We start from the raw sequence: 21,835 nt of genomic DNA on the forward strand, positions 1-21,835 counted from the left end.
TAACTTGGGTACCAAACGGGTTCTCAGGTACTATACTGGAAATCTAGTGGAAGAGGTTGTTTTATTCACATAAGTGAGAAATAGCATCTTGTCCTCCTGTCTCCTTTCATGAAAAGTTCCTGCTACTCTGCCAAGCTTGTTGACTTCTTCAACATTCTCATCAGTTAAAGGGGTTATTAGAAAGGCGCACAGACTAAGCTGTGCTTTTATCTTGGTGGAGTAACAGAAAATGTGATATTTTGGAAAATTCAGAGAGAATTTGTGTTGTCGGCCCGAAACGTCATCCATTCCCTCTCTCCAGGGATGCTACTTGTCCCGCTGAGTTACTCCAGCATTTTGTGTCTATCTTGAAATAATAAGTTGTTTAAGATATGATGAAACCTTAAGTAAAGTGCTTGGTAATGGGTTATTATATATTGTTCCTAGCATAGAAGGGTGATTGGAGAATCAGGAGAGAGTCCAGACAAGTGAGAGAGAAAAGGGTACCATGAAATAAATGGGGAATTCTGATAAATGGGATAACCATATGAGTGGGTAGAGCCACTGGGCCAAATGGCATCTTTTATGTCATAAGAATTAGGAAAATAAATAAATATTTCTGAACTTCCCCAGATGTTCTTCAGAATTTGCCTTTGGAGCTCCCATTAAAATGACCATAAAGCTGCAATAACTTCTCAAAGTAAGATATGAAAATGACACAAACATCATGTTACTCACTAATAGATCATGGCTGTGAGCAAAAGGTATAATTGGAGTATCAATTATTTACTGGACAGTAAACTGGACTGGTCTAGGAATGCTGAGACCAAGTACAAGAAGGGACTGTACTTTTTGAGAAGGCTCAGCTCCTTCAATGTCTGCAGTAAGATGCTGCAGATGTTCTACCAAACGGTGGTAGCCAGTGCCATCCTCTTCGCTGCCATGTGCTGGGGCAGCAGGGTGAAGGCTACAGACGCCAATAGGATCAACAAACTCATCAGGAAGGCTGGCTCCGTCCTCGGGGTGGAGTTGGATTCATGGGAGGTGGTCTTGGAGGGTCGGAGGCATCTTAGACAATAAAGCTCATCCCATCCATGACACGCTGGTAAACTTGAGGAGTACCTACAGCAACAACTACAGACCTATTCCACCAAGATGCAGGACAGCATGCCACGGGAGATCCTTCTTCCATGTGGCTATCAAACTGCACAACTCCTCCCCCTTCTGTTGTGGGGTAGACTGACTCCCCCCCCCCCCCCCCCATTCCCCCCCCTTCCCCCTTCCCCTCCCCTCCCCTCCCCTCCCCCTTCCCCCCTCCCCTCCCCAATCTTTGCAGATCACCAATCCTTTCCACTCGTCATGTTCATTTCATGTTTCATGTATTTTGTGTTTTTATGACTGTTGGCAGATCAGTTTCTCTCCTGGGATAAATAAAGTTCTATCGTATCATATCATATCATATCGTATTGAATCAGTGACCTAAATGATGCGGAGTCTCTTTGTGGAGCTCTAGTACACAACTTTAAGTACTAACTGTTTAATATAGTTCCAGACAGCTGTTCCTTGTGCTAGATTGAACTCATTGCCAAGATGGCATCTTATGTCGGAAGTGTGTTAAACAACCATTTGCATTTCAGGTACCATTTTGGCCATAAGAATGCAAAGTATTCAGGAAAAATTACCTCAGTGTCTCTCAAGACATACAGTTATAAAATATTGTTAACCCTAAAAAGCCTTCCAATAGACTAAGAATGCTTGACAGGTTCTAGTGTTATATTGTTCTTTTACTATTTAATTGTGATTGAATCGGCACTCTTGCTCAGTGTAACATATGGTTATGATCTGCATCCTTGCTTACTTAGATAGGTTTCCTTCTGTTGAGACGATTTCAGGCATTGACCATTATAGCTTCATGATTGACTGATAGAAAGCATGTATAAAAAGAACATTATCCTGATCATTTTATTTCTCTCTTCAGAGACAAAGCATTTCTTTCCATTTACTGTTCCATTGCGCCACATGGCCAATAACTCATGAAATGTGCCCACCGAGCATAATCAAGCCAAGCAATAAATTAAGCTGCTGATTTAATGTCCGACTTCAGAATTGACTTTATCCAGTAATCCAAGAGATGTACAAATGACAATGTATGTGTGTGTAGGATATACCCCAACTACACTGTATGATAATCCATAAGGCATGAAGTCACAATTGTTTTCTACGGGTCAGGGCCTGTTATAAAATATTCCTTAAGCCATCACAAATATGATGTACTATTTGCACTTTAAATATACTTCTACAGAGTAACACTTTGGCTCATTAACATTAATTTTGTTAAGTTTTTTAACTGGTCTCTGGTTTCTGCAGCAGAACGCTATTATCCCATGCATTCAGTTATGCATCATTATTTTAATATATTCCTGAACTTCAAGTCAAATATGTCAAAGTGTTGATGAGAATTTCTCTCAAGGACCCCTGCACAAGTTCATTTTTAATGAATGTTGCTTAATGCTTTACAAGAGCGTAATTATGGCATAAACATTCCCCGTATTGGCTCTGGGGTTCCATTATATGATATATGCTGCATTTACAGAAGTCACCTAAGCTTAATGGTTCATGCCTGCAATAAATTATTGATGGAACAGCAGCAGCAGTATCTGGGATCACTATGATTTCTGATTTTATTGGGGCCTATCCACAATGGTCAAAGAATTAATTCATAATTAGTAATGTGACTATCAAATTACACAAAGCAGATAAAGTTTTTTTATAAAACAGTAAAATGTGAGCCATTTTTCAATAGTGGATTAAGATGGCACACTATGGGAATTCTACCCAGCACCCAAACAGAAAGGTGTCCCTTGAAATTGACCAGAATGGATCAGTACTTGTATTTCTTCTTCCTGTCTTTCTAATGGTTTAGGTCTGAGATCTAAAGTGTTGGTAACATGGCAATAAATTATTGTATTTCATCTCCAGTGCTGTCAAATATGGAGAATATTCCCACCTAAATATCCAAATTTACCTTTTGTTTGAAATCAGACTAAAGCTACTCTGCCAAACTATTTTGTTTTTCAAATAGTCGACTTAAATTCTGAATGATATCCCTGGTTAAAATAATAATGGTTTAAAAATTTGTAAAAAACAGTTATAAAAAGATTAAAGTAAATTCAATTATAATTTGGACATGCATTGTAGCAAAACACCAAAACATTAAACCAACTTCTGAGAACTTATAGATTTTTTTATTAAACCCATTCTCCCTGGAGGAAAACTATCATTATGGAGAAATATACAACAAAAAGTGAGTGCGCACATGGAACTAGAGTATATCATTTCTAAGTAACACATCTGCCAGAAATATTTAAGCTATGTAAATATTGATTAAAATTTCCAACACATATGTTGTCTAGATTTACAATCATCTCTCTTATCACTGAGTCAAATAAAATGTAAGTGATAACATTAGATCAAAAATCAGATGCCAATTCAGTGGAAGCGCAACTGTTTGAGTTTTTGTTTGCCTTCTGTGACCATAGTCTGTCCCATCAAACTGCAAAAAGGTATATTGTCTCAATTCTGTGGTTCTTTCAATGAGATGGATGGAAAAGGCTACAGGTTTTACCAATGTCAGGTTACTACAATGCTAGTCACTGGGAAGAGTAGTATTCTTTTCTTCCTCATCCCTTCTCCATTGGCATCCTAACCACACATTGTAAACTCATGCTGTTTGAATGGGGAGCCAAATCTGTTCCTTTCGATGCGTATTTAATTTTCTGTCATTTTCAAGAAAATTACACTGTAAATAGAAGTTACGGTAAATCCCATAAAATTGTCAAAGCAAAATGGGTTTCCTGTGTTGTTAGGTTACTTGGCTACTGTAAAAGCTCCACATAAGTAGATGAGTGGTATGATCTGGAGGGAGTTGATGGGATTATGGGGATATTAAATGGGTTTAGGAAGAGTTAGTATATTAAAAAATGGGTGCATTATAATCCATGCTGAATTTTTCTACAACTGTAAGGATGATTGATAATGCTCGGGGCATGCTTTTTTTCTGAAAGGCAGATAGTCAATAAAAATATATATCTTCTGGATAAATTGGAAATCACCATGCAAAGAGTTATGGATTTGCTAAAGAGATCACAATAATATAAAACCGAGAGTAGATTGTGGAAACAATTATGATTTGCAGAAAGTAAATTATTTTGATTGGAACTATCTTTCCCCGTGATTCAACAGACTACATTTTTTTATATTTTATATCCTTATATTCCTTATATTCCCATTATGAAACAGTTAACCATATAATGTCTGTGCATGCTATTTCATTTCTGAAATATAGTTTGATTGAAGCTAATGGAAGTGAATTTTGGAGGCAGAATGTAATGTGTCCTGCTACTGTACATTTAGAAATATTTCTAGGAGATGATGTTCACCTTCTATTTTGACAAAATAAGTGCTAATAGTTGTCTGGCTGTTTAAAGTGCTAAGACAAACTTCTCCATTCATAGAAACATACAAACATAGAAGCATAGAAAATGCAGGAGGAAGCCATTTGGCCCTTTGAGCCAGCACCGCCATTCATTGTGATCATGGCTGATTATCCACAATCAGTAACCCGTGCCTGCCTTCTCCCCATATCCCTTGATTCCACTAGCCCCAAGATCTCTATCTAACATGTTTGCAAGTGCCAGCAGCTAACCTCAGAAACTTTGTTAATAAATTGGGTTATAGGTCAAAGATTGACATAAATAATTTCTAACATAAACCTCAAAATATGATGTTAGAAGTTTTCAAGACATATCTTATCCTTAGATGTTAATTATAAAATTAACTGTGTCCGGTGGGTTACCATGATAAAATGCAAAAAGTTAATGAAGGCTGGAACCAGTGAATATTTCTGCTTGTAAAACAGAAGAAACCTGAAAAGTCATGACTGCAAATACCTCCTTAATTGATTCATGCAAATCGTATTCTCTAAGTGGCTGCTGTTAAGGTGAGAATTAATTAACAGATCTCCCTTATTTCTAAATCTAAGAATTCGGACACAAGTTGCACTGACAGTAAATATTCAGGTAATACTCTGCATCTAAGATAATTCCAGGGATCTAGAAATACACCTGATGCCAATCTTAACGATATTGGTTCTCGACAAGATTATTATAGGAGAAGCAGAGTCAGTTCCAAGAAAGGAATCTGTGTGTTAAAATGTTGTCTCTCAAGAATGGCAGATAATTTGGAGAAACAAAACCAAGAACACAATAAATTATGAGCAAGAGTACACTACTGGACCCTGCAAGCCTGCACTTCCATTTATTATGAACATAGATGTCTTGGTCCATCCCCTCAAATCTTTCTCTGAGCTCAATCGTTGATGTCCCCATTCCCTGATCTTCCAAAAAGGTAGACACAAAATATGGGAGTAACTCAGCGAGTCAGGCAGCATCTTGGGAGAGAAGAAAAGGGTGACTTTTTCGGTCGAGACCATTCTTCAGACTTCTCGACCCAAAACGTCACCCATTCATTCTCTCCCTAGATGCTGCCTGACCCACTGAGTTACTCCAGCATTTTGTGTCCACCTTCGATTTAAACCAGCATCTGCAGTTTTTTTCCTTCCAAAAAGGTATCTACATATTAAAGATTTCTAATAAACTGGTCTCCACAACTCTCTGCAATAGAGAATTCCAAAGATTCACCACCCTTTGCAAGAAAAAAAAATCTACATCCCTCAGTTTTAAATGACTTCCCATTTATCTTGAAACTATGTCCCTACAGTTAAGGCTCTCCCACTCATGATAATATCTCAGCATCTACATTATCAAGCTCTGCTTTGGATCTTATATGTTTCAATGAGATCACAGCTCATTTTTCTAAACTCCAAAAAACATGCAGATCCCTCTCTTGACTGGACAACTTCCTCATCCCAGGAATCAGTATGGTGAATCTCCCATGGGCTGCCTTCAATGCTCCTTTATACTTTATAGATAAGGGGAGCAAAACAGTACACGTTTCTGCAGGTGTGGGTTCTTCAACAGCACTCTGTTCAAATATAAAGAAACTTCCATATTTCTAAATTCCTACTTCTTTACAGTTTATTAAAAACACAGGAGTGAAGGACATAAATGCTTTGCACTTATATATGTCTTTTTTTTAAATGCTATCAGGACATCCTGATTATTTTACTAAGAAATGTGTAATTTTGAATTGTAGCCAGCATTACAACACAGTAATATATCATTAAATTTGAACAGAGATGATTCCTACAGCAGTGATGGGACAAATGGCAAATAATGATGTAGCGCTTCCCTCTCTGACTTAAGTATTAAACACTCAACTTGGCAATTAATGTATATTACATTCCACCCCTCTAATTTGATTTCATTGCCTTGTGAAAATGTGACAACATTGCAGATTTAGCACTAGAAATCATAGACGAATTTCCACCTGAATTTATTTTAATTTTGTTTACGGAGTGATAAATATTTTCAATGAACTAACTCCCTTGTTCTTTCAGAATGGTGGTATTAGAGTGGTCTATAGGTGGTGTAATATCTCATTCAAATAATGTAATCTTCATTCATTAATATTTCTTCAATAAAGAACTGAAGTGTCAGCATGTTCAAGGCTCCAATGTTGGACTTGAACCCATAACCTTCCACGCAATGCTGTGAATGCTATTACTGTGCCATAACTGAGAATGTAAAACTATAAATGAGATGTTCTCTATAATGGACAAGTGATCCATTTAGCAAGATTGAAATCTATGACATGGTGAAATTTTAACTCAGTTACCTATTTAGCCATTGTAGCAGTGGTATCTCTTTTGACTGAGGAATTGACTGAGTACAGTTTCACTTTAAGTTGCTCTCCAATGGCAACAGGCTATTAGATTAATGATATCAGAAGCTGAATCTCAGCCAGGCCCCTCACATTATTTTTTAACTTATTATATCAATTAGTGGTGCAGTTCATTTTATGAGAGTGTAGCAATGTAATTTAGGCTATAAAGCTCAAGATGAAGATGAAAGATTTTAAAGTTTTAGTAGAATTGCTCGTCATTTAAGTATATTGTTAGCTGATGGCTTCTCTTTCAAAATCTGCTCTGCAAAAGGTGAATTACAGACCTTCCATAAATTTGCCAGTGATCTCATAATGTGCACAAAATGCAAAACCTGAACTGTAATCCTTCACTTGCGTAACTGCGCAGTCAGGTTCCCTGATATTTTAAATGAAAAACTAATATATATTTTATTTGTTCTTATCAAATAGATAGATCAGATAACTGTTAAAATAACTCAACAAACCTTTTTTTAATTGAGAAATGATAATCTATAGCAATGGAGCTCTCTAAAGTTACAAATATATATATTTAAAATTATTGTTTTGATAATCACAGAACAGTTTTTGATGAATCTGGTTTTGCAGTGTTATCCTACACAAGACTCCGCATTTGTTTTAAAACTCACACATTGAGTAATTACACTTGCTTGACACATTCGACTATGAAATAATATGATGTTTTGATTATAATGCCTGCACCTCCTCCAACCTCATCTATTGCATCCGCTGCTCTAGATGTCAACTCATTTACATCGGCGAAACCAAGCGCAGGCTCGGCGATCGCTTCGCTGAACATCTGCGCTTTAACAAAACTGATCTCCCGGTGGCCGAGCACTTTAACTCCCCCTCCCATTCCCAGTCTGACCTTTCTGTCATGGGCCTCCTCCAGTGTCATAGTGAGGCCCACCGGAAATTGGAGGAACAGCACCTCATATTTCGCCTGGGCAGTTTGCAGCCCAGTGGTATGAACGTCGACTTCTCCAACTTTAGATAGCTCCTCTGTCCCTCCCTTCCCCTCCTCCTTCCCAGATCTCCCTCTATCTTCCTGTCTCCACCTATATCTTTCCTTTGTCCCGCCCCCCTGACATCAGTCTGAAGAAGGGTCTCGACCCGAAACGTCACCTATTCCTTCTCTCCCGAGATGCTGCCCGACCTGCTGAGTTACTCCAGCATTTTGTGAATAATACAGGGAATAGATTGTGCTTGAAAAAAAAGTTTTTTTGCTATGGAAAAAGAATTGTAAAGAATAGTCTATGTTTCTTTCAACAATGTTCAGAAATATACGGAAGCTTTTGATTGAAAAGGAGAGATTGTAAAAAGGTAAAACCTTTACCTGCACATGAAAATCAGAATCACAAAATAATTAATTTAACATGGTCTCACACAATATTAATATTTTTTAACCTATATAATCAATTAGTGTTCCTGATTAATAAACAACACTCAATCTCAGCTTTATTAAGTATTTCCTTGTTTTACTCGAGGGTAGAATACTGTATCCAAAGGCAATGTTTTTTTTAAACTCTCAGTTCATACAGGCTTAATCTGTTTGTCTACCCAGCTGTTATCAATTTAAACCCAATGAAACTCCCACACTGAGTCCATTTGAGAAGTCAATTGTAATATATCATGAAATGCGCAGTTATTCTGAATTGGCTAAAAAAGTAAAATTCATACTTAAGAACTAACAGTAAACTGCATAACCTAGTAAATCATACATCAAGCACAGGCAGTTAGTCAATATTTGAGTATGGAAAATCAACAGGCATTTTAAGGGAAATAATCCTGCAGCAGTTTATTTTGTGGCTGTTATTCATTAGGGGAGGTTGAGATGATTGATAAGGCTATAGCTTTAATACAAAACCATGGACAAACTAAACTAAATCATCTCAGATTTTACGCTAATATATCTTACCATGCAGAGATGCTATCTGACCTGTCACTAATAGCTGTACATAAATGTCACCTGACATCATTCACAAGCTACTGCAGGCCAGATTGGCAACAGATTGCTTTCACTGTAATAGTATTTGTAACCAGATTTCTCAAGATGGAGTTCTCACATTGGTTGACCTATGGAGACTTATATTTAAATGCATCAAACTATTGTGTTTATTTGTATTTCTGCAATAATGTATTCAGATTATTTCAGATTCAGAAGCTTTGGATATTTTATTGCCTAACCTATTTACTGTCAGTTTTACTTTGATATTAGTGACAGATTGAAGAGACGATTGAGGCAGTTGATTTTAAATATATAATACTGACCTCAAAGTGTCAGTTATGTCATTGCACAAAAAGTAATTTTGAAGCTGTTTGGGAAATAAAACTAAAACATCCTCACCTGTTGATTGTCAAAAATCGAATCACATTTTATCCTTTAACGTATCTCAATTTACTTAACATGGTCTGAGTATACTTTAATGTGTTGTGCTTTGATGAAAATGCAACAATATTAACTAATAAATCATTGTAGGAATGCAGCTGGTGTTTATTTCAGGATATAACTGGTCTGAATTCTATCGTCAGCAAGTTTGGACGGTATCTCCTCAGCCATACTTTTACTGTTTGTATTCTCTGTCACCTTAACAGTTCATTGAATTCCGGTTTAGAGCTGTTCCCTCTCTTTTTATTCTTCCCCTGCTTTATTAATCTTAAATCACACCCAATTTGTTCTTTGCTTTCTGAATGAAATCCGGTTTCTATAATCATCATGCAAAATCTCCTTCAATATTTAATGATTGGATTATAGTTTATTATGTCTATTACCCAATAGTAATTTGCATGGCTAAATTTGGACTTGCTTATTCTGTTCAGTTTTTGACAATATTTGGTTACTTTTCACTTTTCTAATTCTGACATTCTGCACTCCAGATATGAATGCATCCTTTCTCTTTCCATCAGTGAATTTTGGGCTGTTGGATTTTCGTGTTTTGTTTTAATTTTTGGTACAAAACAAAATGCAAATCCTGCCAATGTGAAAGCTCCATGGAAAAGTTGCCATAGCTAACGAGGAAGTCGAGCTAAAAATGATCTATTGTGTCGTATAAATCATTTTGGAGAGATGAGAGTGCCTTTTCAGAAAATTCCTCTTCATGTTTTGACCAAAATACATGTGGCTAAGAACCAAATTATATGGGAACAAGGGGAGATCATGCAATGAGCTAATGGCTCCAGGCATCTAATACACCTACCTCCAAATGAAAATACAATGAAAGTTTAGGTCTGTAATATTGTCGCATATACTTATATGTTTCCTATTTTCTTAGGATTGTGGGCATAAAACAATAAAAAGTACTGGACTGTATGGGAATTTGAAAGTGAGATCTATTTGCAACTCTGTAGGTTCTGCTAGGACCTACCAGTGATCTGAAAAAGAGTAGAAGATAATGATGCAACATGTTTCATTTGTATGTATGTGGATGATTGCATTGTTGTGTGTAAAACTAAAACATGAAGTCAAAGATTCAAAGCGTGATACAGTGCGGAAACAGACACTTCGACCGAACTTGCCCACACCGGCCTACATGTCCCAGCTACATTAGTTGGGTCCATATCCCTCCAAACCTGTCTTATCCATGTACCTGTCTGTTTCTTAAATGTTGGGATAGTCCCTGCCTCAACTACCTCCTCTGGCAGCTTGTTCCATATACCCACCACCCTTTGCGTGAAAAAGTTACCCCTCAGATTCCTATTAAATCTTTTCCGCTTCACCTTAAACCTATGTCCTGTGGTCCTCAATTCACCTACTCTGGGCATGAGACTGTGCATCTACCCGATCTATTCCTCTCATGTTTTTATACACCTCTATAAAATCACCCCTACTTCTCCCGCGCTCCACGGAATAGAGTCCCAGCCTGCTTAACCTCTCCCGAAAGCTCAGAGCCCCCTAGTCCTGGCAATATCTTTGTAAATCTTCTCTGTACCATTTACAGCTTAACAACATCTTTTCTATAAGATGGTGCCCAGAACTGAACATAATACTCCAATACATGCCGTGTCAAGAATCAGTTCAGGAAAATACGGTAATGAAAATAGAGATAGAAAGAAGTTATCATATATACTGAGAACAGAATAAAAAGCTAAGAAAAGCAGAGGATTATCACCCCCAAAGCAGCAGTTCTTCCCAATACTCTTAAAATCTTATTTTTTGTAATTGGAACATTGATACATTTCAAATCAGTTTCATTAATTTGAATGTATGTTCCACATTATATTGTTGATTTTGCTCATATGTCAAGATTCTGGGCATCACTACCTTCTATAAATGCAACTAGAGATTTTCAGATTTGGATTACTTGGCAATAACAGTTTAATCTCTGATTTCCCTAAACCCTGACTGTTTATAAGGTATGACAGGGTTGTGACAGAAAACTTTCCACTTGTCTAGATGATTCCAACTGTTAACAACATTCAACATACAAGCACCAAGGCACATTCCTTGTATATGCACATACTTGGCCAATAAACTTATTCATTCATTCATTCATTCAGATGCTCTATTTTCCAGGACAGAATAATTTGCACAACTGACAACTCATTGACCATAAATATTGAAGCTTCGAGACTGTGCACACAATTGTCCCACAAATTAGACTTAATCGTGGATTTAACAGGGGTAGATCACAGAAGCAATTACTTTGGGGTGAATTTTCACCTGTTAGAAACTGGATCACCTTCATGTACGCTCACCTAATTATGTCATAGGTGAGCATTTATTTCCAGCAGGAATTGCTATTGGGGAGAACCCACGGTCTTAATTCTTCACTTATGGAAAAACTAGTAGAAAATTGCCCTGGGATAAGAAATCTTACATTTCCAAGATTTTGTATCATGAGTTCAATATTTTGGGAATAGCATTGGCCTGTTATCAACATTCACTACTTTGATCATGAATCAGTTTTGCTCCCTTCACTGATCACAACCTCCTTTTGCAACCCAGTTCTAAGCTGCATTCTTTAGGCTATGGTCCTTTGATCACCGAATAGCTTTGTGTTATATAGTAGGAAGTTGGTTGGGGACAAATAATTATGTGGTGGGTGCTGAGATACAAGGGAGACCAATGTGCTGCCACCCTCCTACAACCATTCGATGATTTCCTGCATCTACATAACAGGCTTTTCTGTTCTTTTTCTGTGGCTGCCATGGGGAGATTACTTTAAACACTGATTCACCTTCCAAAGATCAGCACGACAATGCCATAGCAGCAGTAATCTTGCATGCAGTTCCAAAGCAACTGCTCATTTTTGCACTCGATAGTGCATATGAAACACCACTCACCTGCTTTAGTGGATGTTTGATAAATTTCATATAAGTTTTTAAATGGAAGATCAGAATGATCCACAAACCAATACATAACATACATTTAGTGTATCAAAACGTGTGCTAACATTCATTTGCAGGCAATACTCATTCATCTAGTTTAGTAGCAATTAATATCAAATTATTAGCTAATTTACACTTTGGATTCTTGGTGGAATGAATTGATTGTCGTAGATAAGAGATTTTCATAAATAGAATTTCAATCCAAGTCCAAAAGTAGAAAGGATAGAGAGATAATGCACTGTGGCACTCAGTTACAATCATCCCCTAAAGATGTTTTACAGTGCAATAGTCATGACAGACATGAAGTCTTCAAAAGAATAAAATCAATGGAACAGTGTCTGGATATTGCATTAAGTTAGTCTCCTTCCCTTCCTCTGGTGGTAGTGACAAAGAGCCACAATTGGAAAGTGCTGAAGAAACACAAATGCAAGTGCATTGTTTCTGTGAGACAAATGTCATAAAACTTTGCCTGTTTTTATTTACGTTGTCTGTGGCTTACCCATTTATGCACTCCTGATAAATAAACAATGTAATATCAGAGGCTGTGGTACATCAGAGTACTTTGGTGAAGGGCCACTTCACTGAGGAATCAAACACATTACCTTTAATCAGACCTTTCTCTTGTAAAGTTTTCAATGAAGGTCGTCTTGATATAAAATTTTTTAGTCTGCTCTTAACTCTCTTCTTCTCAGAGGTGTCAGATGAGCTGTGGTTCAGTCGTAGTACTAAAGGATGAAAGAATAAAATGGTTGTCACTTAACTGAAGCAATTCCTTGTAAAGATAGCTTTCATGTCCTATTACTTTGAAAACTAAAATAAGTATTTAAGGATATTGAGACCTTCTGGCATGCAGTATAAAATAATTCTCATTTCCTCGTGATGCCCTGTCTTTTAAAATAATCTAAGCTCTCCAATTATCTTCCCTCCTTCTCCTGAAAGTGTTGACCCTGCCAGACTACAGTTCTACTCATACCAGCAATTCCCATGAAATACACACAAAATGTTACCCTTTGTTGGACATTGCACACCAAACAAGCTGTGCTGGCAGAGGTTATAATGGCACATGCACTTTCCAGCAATCAGGAATAGATAAAAAATATATAATTGATCTGTATTCGCTCTCTACTTCAGAATTCTTCAGTCTAATTACCATGATAATTTCAGTTGGAAAATCAAAGCAAATTCAGTTTATCTCATGCCATCCTTCAGATTACCACAGTGGTTTGGTTTATTCCAGAATTCAACAATGTCATATAAGTAGTCTGATTTAAAACCTTGTTTAGATAGGAAAATATATGGTTTGAAACTATATGTGCCAATTATATAAGTGAATTGGCTTATCCTTGCAAACAATGCATAAAAAAGTTCCATCTGAACATGCTAAGTGTTCATATATTAATATTATACATCTTCAAGTTCAAAATGTTTAAAACAGATGGTATCCTATTTTTTTGGCCTGCCTTAGCTATAATTAATGCCTCAGATTCTTTAAAAAAAATTCAAATGGAAAAATTCCAGAGAGGTATGCAGACTGCAGTATCTTGATAACTTGAAAGCTGAGATAAAACTCACAATAAATAGTGACTTGGCCTCAGCCAAATGAGAACAGCAGATTATTATTGAAACAGAAAGGATACCTGTAACCTAACAGCTTTAAGGAGTTCAGAAAAAGAAGCCAAATGTAGTCTAGTATTTGCCACAATTTTCAGTCTTTGAATTAAATTTTCTCTGCTCACAGGACCGTATATGTTTTAAGTCACAGATAGAAAATAGTCTCCACTCTACAGTATCTACCTCTGGCTTGGCATAATGAATGAAGTAGTGGTATCAAATAATACAAAATAGCTAACACAATAGCTTAGATACAGAGGGTCAGTAACTTCCTGCCTAGCCCCTTAACACATTCCAATACTTAATCAGATTAAGAAAGACAACAAAAAAAACTACCAATAGTGAAAACCTGAAATAAAATTAGATAATGGTTGAAACTCTTAGCAAGTCAGGCAGCATCCATGGAAATAGGTGCTTTTATTGTTAAATGTACCCAACATGGTAAGTTATAAATACCAAAAATTTGCAATTAGCAAGTGCCCTACAAATAATGCACCTGCAGGTATATAACTATAGCAGTTACAATAAGTAGAATTTAAAACATACTTCAAAAAGCTTTTCTTCAGCTAATAATTGAAGATACTAATCATAAAAAGAGTATACCTTTGTGGAAATATTTTGGAAACACATTGCTCTGTGCCAACATGGATATACTGATAGCGGCACAAGGAATTGCAGATGCTAGAATCTAGATATACTGTCACTTGACACACATCTGAGATGGTTGTTGCTGCAATTTCTCTTCCAGTCTATTCAGAATATATAATAGGGTAAAGTTGAATAATCAACACTGGCACATATTGAATAGTGAATCATCGAACTTGACTTCCCCTAACTATCAATGTGATGCCACTTAACGGAGTGTCATTACACCTCACCTTACAAACAATTGTAAATGGCTATTTTTATGGTGAGCAAATATTTAAAATGTTTCTTGGGCATCAACCTGTGCTCAGTGTTTGCATTTTCTTTGGAACCATATGTTCAAGTTCAATTTATTCCTATGAAAATGGCAGATAATATAGGCTGAAACTTGAAAACTGCACCAAGGTCACATTGCATTTTTGGAGGTATTGTCTTTCTGACTAGACACTAAACTGAGAAAGACATAAAAGGTCCTGGTGGTCTTATTTGGAGAAATGTCGGGGAGTTATTTCCCATTTCCAGTCCAACATTTTATCCCTTAAGCAACATCACTGAAACAGATTATATGGTCATTTATCACATTACGGCATGTGAGACCTGCTGCAGGCAAATTAGCTGCTGTATTCCCCTAACTTATAACAGTGACTACACTTCTGAAGTACTTCATTCTTTATGAATGGTTTTAGATATTCTAAGCATATGAAAGGTACTATATAAATGCAAGTTTTTACGCATTGAAGCCATATTTTGCTCAATTAGATTCTGTTTTAGCAATAGTGCATCATTAAGTATTGAAAGAAGATAAACATAAGCATTAGCATGCTTGTTCAGCTATACCAGATTTGAAAAAAACACTCATTAAATGTTCAGTAGAGTAATGGTTACTTATTGTACTGCATTTCCAAAATGTTGTTCCATTGTCAAGAATACCACATTGCACAAGGTAAACAGCTGGAGGAATTCAGCAGTCCATCTAGCATCTGTAGAAGGAAATGGGCAGTCGTCATTTTGGGTTAAGACCTTCATACAGACTCGCATGCCCGGAAGGTCAATATTTCCCGACTCGACCAAAACACAACTGTTCATTTTCCTCCACAGTTGTTACCTGACTCTTTGAATCCTTCCAGCAGTATGCTTTTGCACCAGATTTCAAAATTTGCATTATCTTACATCTCCATACTATATAACATTGTTACTATATAGAAAATAGGATAAAGTTCTCACTGATTCAATAATTCAATGATACGTTATTGTCACATGTACGTAGGTATAGTGAAATTCTTTGTGTTGCATACAACCCGGTAATATCATATATTGCAGAGTTTTGGATACAGCCCATTCCATCAGAGAAACCAGCCTTTCCTCCTAAATAACTTTGTCAACATTTCACGCTGCCTCGTGACATCAACCAATAAAATCAAGGACAACTCATATCCTCTCCTCTCCTGTTGAGAATAAGACACAAAAGCTTTAAAGCACTTACCACCAGTTTCAAGAACAGTTTCTTCCCTGCTGTAATCAGACTCTTGAATCATCTTCTCACAAGCTAAAGACCTATTCCCAAACTCCCAATCACACTCATTGCAGTCCTTGCACTATTTAATCTGCACATTCTCTGTTGCTGTAACACTATATTCTGTACTCTGTTTCCTTCTCTTTTGCACTACCTATTTTATTCAAGTATGGTTTGATTGTACTCACTTATGTTATGATTTGCCTGGGTAGCTCGCAAAGCAAAGTTTATCCCTGTAGCTTGTGCACATGACCATGTAAACCAAAGTCATAGCAGTACCAATAATACAGCTGAAGGCCAATTTTGTTTTTGACTATCGTTGGTAAAACAGTCCTTTAATTCCTATTGTCATATCCATTACAATATAATTTGTATACTTTGATGATCTATACAATCGGGTATCTAGACTTTGATATTCATGACCAGAATAACATTTTATATTTATGTTATAATCTTTCAAATATTTATGAAATTTATGCTGTTCAGCTTTGGGTGAAGGCAGAAATAAATATATACATACATATCTGCCTTTTTAGAAGCAATCAGAAACTAATTTTAAAAGATATATTATAATAATCTCACAATGCAAAAAAGCAAATATCACACTGTTTTGAAAAAAAAGTAGCAGATCAACAAACATAATGCAATTAATTATTTGTTGAAGGAACAAACATTTAGGATTGTTCAGTTGCACACTGATTTCTTAAGCAATTACTTCCAACATAACATGAACAACAGAGGATATTGTAGAACTATATATTAACCATCCCTACTAATGGGCACAAGGTCTATTGACAGTGGATGTCAGGGTAAAGTGCTATTGATTGTTGTTCTTCATGAATATGACAAAATCTATTAATCTGAACTGAAGAAATAATGGCTGCAGTTTTCTCAAGTGCAATGTCATTGTCTGACTTGACATGGCAAAATCATTGTACTGACTGGGTGGGGCAATATTTGAGGTGGAGATCACATTGTACACCCAACAACAAAAAATGATCTTCCTGTAAAAATGTCCAACTCTGCCAAATGTCATTAAGAGCTGCTTTCAAGGGGGTTTCACAGACAATAATTTATGATGAAGAAAATAGATTACTTTGGTACAATGCAAATTTTTTCATGGCAGCATGGGGAACAAAAACTTGTTTTTCATCATTTAACATTTCAGAAAGTTGCATTCTGTCAAGGTTAATTCTAACAAGACTAAGGTTTTGTTTTGAAAAATACTATTATTGTCAAATAATGACATAAATGATGTTGCTGGGGGGTTGAGGCAGATTTGCCCTGCAGCAGGTGGACATGGTTTTAATTTGTGAGCCATATATATGTTTTTCCCATTAGTCTGCAATGAGGTCAAGTAACTTCAGGAGTTTCATGCACCTGCTAAAATTGTCCAGATCTCTATCAATATTCTGCATTCTTTCTTAGCTACTGTATATAATGCAGTAACATCTGGAAGTCCTTGTGCCTCTGACATGTTAGACAGCAGCATCGACAGTGCGGGTATGAAACAAACACCTTATTTTACGAACAAGACCTCAGAGTCACGAAGGAAGTGGTTGACAAGCACAGGAAGGTTTTGCTTGAAAATAGATGTTCCTAGGAGCATATAATAGAAAACCATGGACAGTGAGAAATAGGTGAGCAATGTTCCTGGTTTCATGGCAGCAGGAAGTCTAATGAGCTCACACATGTTCAAAGTCAGAGCAAAAAGCCAGTAATTGTCCTCGTCCACCTACATTGGTGCTATGGCAAACAAAGCACACAAATGTTTCAACTTCATCAGAAAAATAAGGAAATTTGACATGTCTCCAATGACTCTTAACGATTTCTACAGAAGCACAATAGAAAGCATCTTATGAGGATACACCACAATTTGATTTGGTAACCGTTATGCACAAGACTGGACGAACATGCAGAGAGTTGTGGATATATCTCAGTACATCACACAAACCAGTCTCCTCCCCCATCAACTCCATCTGCACTTCACACTTCCTCGGGAATGCATCCAACGTAAACAAGTACCACTTATTCCAGTCATTCTGTTCATAAACAAGTACCACTATACCACCATTGCAGTTCTCTCCCTTCTCCCGTTAGATAAAATGTACAAATATTTTAAAAACAGTTTCAGGAACACCTTCTTCCCTGTTGTTTTCAGACAATTAGCCAAACCTATCATAGGCTAAAGGCGTTTTCCTGATCTCCCAACTGACCTCGCTCTGTCCATTGCACTTTATTATTTTATCTGCACTTTCACTGCTGCTGTAACACTATATTCTGCACACCATTCATTTTCTCTTTGCATTATTGTTGTACTTGTGGATGGTTTGATTGTTCTCATTCATGTATGATATGATGTTACTGGATAGCATGCAAAAAAATGTTTCTCACTTATTCACGGCGCACGTGACAAGATCAAACCAATATCTAACCCATCTGCTAACAAATGCACTAGTCATACAGACATTCACTTACCAAGGGATCTGCATCATATTAGAAAGCACCACTAACATGCTTTTTTTCCCTCTTCTAGTAGTGCACAAAACTGAAGACTGTAAGGAAAGCTGGCTGAGTCTTCCTACAGCTACAGTCTTCATTGGTTTAAGGAGTGAGTGCTAGAAGCAGAGAGCTTGGTTGCATGGAAGTTCATAGCTAGCAGTCGTTCAGAGCATGTAATGGTGATATGTGATGCATATCATTCAGTGCATGTCGAATGGCCCAGTGCCAATGTAGTTCAGAGCAATCTCTACGAATAGAACAGTTCAAAACTGGGTATGTGTCTGCAGAAGGTGACATCCCCTTAACTGCTGCCCTGGTAGACCTCAACAGGAAGATGCAATTTCCTCAAATAGTTTGAATATATGTCTGTGTTGCAGAAGACACTTAACAGGTAAGCTCCAAGACCACTTCTTCTAGTCCTCTGCCTTTAGATTCAATTGGCAGAACTTCCTTATCTTTTCCCTTTCCTCCTGCATGAACCTAAGCTCAATTTTGAGTGTCATAGCAAAGGGTCTGAATACTTATGTAAATGTGATATTTCAGTTATTTCCTTTCAATTACTTTGCAAAAATTTCTAAACACCTGTTTTCGCTTCTTCATTCTGGGGTGTGTAGATTGATGATTTTAACAAATGAATTTAATCCATTTAAAAATAACGCTGTAATGTAACAAAATGTGGAAAAAGTGAAGGGGTCTGAATACATTCTGAATGCACTGTATATGTTCCATATGTTGGCATGTTTAACATTTAAAAACTGCCTATCAAAGGTTGCATTACGTGATGTGAGCACAAAAAGTACTTTTTTGCATTTCACATCAATTTTATATCAAGTAGCACCTAAAACATTTGATTAGAAAAATTAAGTATTTTAACGTATTGTGTTATTTTTACAAAGCTAGAAAAGAAAGCTCAATCTTGAACAAACCATTTGGAGGTTAATGTTTCTCAAAGAATGCCTCAATGAAAAAATGAGTTAGATTCAGATTCTCACAAGAGAAACCTGGAAAAAAAATTCAGGGTAAACAAATTGCTGTTTCAAATAGGGTAGTTACAGTAAACTTGTAGTTCATGACCCAATTTTGCCAATGTTTTCACACACTGATAACAGATAATAATTAAGTCCATCACTATCTGATCATTCGATTTTCTTTAAATTTGAGAAGCTGGGACAAAATGAACTTCCCATTTTGTAAAATGCACCGACGGGTTAGGTGTCTTTTGATTAAAACATCTGTATTTGCTAAATTTTCAGATGAGCATTTGAAATTAACAACCAAATGCCACTCATACCACCTTTCTGTATGCTAGACTGAAAGGAGATTAATCAAACTGACAAGCAACATTATCTCTGTTTATTTGTGTAATCTGTATAGACTAATCCATGATTATACGCAAATGTCACTGAACAACAGGATATCCCTTTAATATCTGCTTTCGTAAAGAGCTCATTCTTTACAACCAATGGAAAAATTCAGAATTGCCAGAAGACGAAAAAAAAACTGCGGCTGAAACTCAGCCTAGTTGCACGCCTAATATAGTAACATTTATCATATGTCAACTTTTCAATTAATTAAGTGCATGTTAATAAACTTCATTACTTTGCCCATGAGTGTTAACATTTTATAACAAAAATAGGGTAAGCTGGAAATAATCAATGGGTCAGACAGTGTCTGAGGAGAGAGAAATAAGTTTCAAGGCAGTGACTATTCATCAGAACTGATGCCTCACACTCAGAATTCAATCAATGTTAAATTTGTTTCTTTGGTAATAGATGCTGCCTGACTGGGGGTTATTTTTAGCATATTTAGTTTATTAGTTTAGTTTTGTTTATTATCATTACGTACAGAGGTACAGTGAAAAGCTTTTTGTTGTGTGCTTTCCAGTCAGTGAAAATACTATACATGATTGCAATCAGGCTGTCCACCGTGCACAGAGACAGGATAAAGGGAATAATGTTGAGTGCAAGATAAAGTCCAGTAAAGTCCGATTAAATATAGGTTGAAGGTCTCCAATGAGATAGATGGTAGGTCAAGACTGCTCTCTAGTTGGTGATAGGATGGTTCAGTTGCTTGACAACAGCTGAGAAGAAACTCTGAATCTGGAGGTATGCCTTTTCACACTTCTGCACATCTTGCCAGATGGGAGAGGGGAAAAGAGGGAGTAACTGGGATGAGACTCATCCTTGATTATGCTGAAGGTCTTACCGAGGCAACGTGAAGTATAAATGGAGTCAATAGAAGGGACGTTTCCAATTTCTAGCATCTGTGCTTTTCAATTAATATTCATTTTTTAATATTTCAATTAATGTCAAAATTTTCACCTCTGCTCTGACTGTACACTGTCTATTCACAATTGTATGAAGCCAAGTTAAATTTAATAATGCTATAGATATAGAAATAATATACAGAGCAAAGCTGCAAATTGATTAAATATTACGTTTATAAAAATAGTGGTAACAACGTGCATTATTTCATCTTTTGCTAGATGTTCTTATAATGAATGAAATGTAGAAGGACACATTTCAGAATCTCAGTAAATATAAAATGGTTTACAATCAATAAAGAACTCTTTCGTGTTCTTGTCCAAGAAAATGTAGCAGGAAATTTGTCTCTGCAAAATCTCAGCAACAGCAATGAGGTCAAAGAACAGTTAATGTGTTCTAATAGGGTTGGCTGTGGACAATGAGAACTTTCTGGTTGACCTTTGAAAAATATGACGGACTTTTTAACATTCATCTTTGAGCATTGAAGACTGCATCCCTAAGAGGAACTAACATAAGCAATCTTCCGATTCTGTGGTGAGAATACTTAGGCTGACCAAAGAAAGATGTAACTTTAAGCGAATCAGCATATCGGCAAATTGATAAAGTTTGGTTTAAAACAAGTTTTACACTCCATCTTGATATTATTCTAAATTGAAGTTCAGGGAATATAATGTTAGCTCTATCATAATGCTGTCTAATATTTTCCACCTGGGTGAGAATTTGCCAATAATTCTCTATTTGTTAATAATTAACAGTTTTTGAAGTGACAATGCTGGGAGTGTGAACCATCACACTTGTCTAGATATACACACAGCCTTGACATTTTCATTCTGTAAGATGCAGCGGATATGGTGAATAATAAATGTTTGATAGATTTACATGATTTTTAAAAATAAGCATGTACTGAATGGCATTTATTTTTACATTTTACTTTTGTCCAGACAAGTGGGAAATACAATATGACAGCATATCATAGACTATAGAATAGAGATGGGGCCCGACCTGAAACATCACCTGTCCATGTTCTCTAGAAATGCTGCCTTGCCCAATGATTTACTTCAGCACTTTGTGTCTTTATTCGTAGAATGTGAATAATGTGCAAGAACAGAAAATGGTTAATTAATGTCATTGTGGTTTAAACCAAAGATACTGG

General features: G+C 36.5%; 1 protein-coding gene across 2 annotated transcripts in view; it reads right to left on the reverse strand.

Moving 5' to 3' along the window:
• The window catches only part of arhgap15 (Rho GTPase activating protein 15), a 630,681-nt gene that overhangs the window by 239,384 nt on the left and 369,462 nt on the right, over positions 1-21,835 (reverse strand). For both annotated transcript variants that reach the window (XM_078403377.1, XM_078403376.1), the window contains exon 10: positions 12,750-12,872. In XM_078403377.1, the coding sequence (XP_078259503.1) occupies positions 12,750-12,872 (123 nt within the window). The remainder of the gene's footprint in view (positions 1-12,749; positions 12,873-21,835) is intronic.

The sequence above is a fragment of the Rhinoraja longicauda genome, chromosome 8 (assembly GCF_053455715.1).
Source record: "Rhinoraja longicauda isolate Sanriku21f chromosome 8, sRhiLon1.1, whole genome shotgun sequence".
In the NCBI taxonomy this organism is placed as follows: Eukaryota; Metazoa; Chordata; class Chondrichthyes; order Rajiformes; family Arhynchobatidae; genus Rhinoraja; species Rhinoraja longicauda.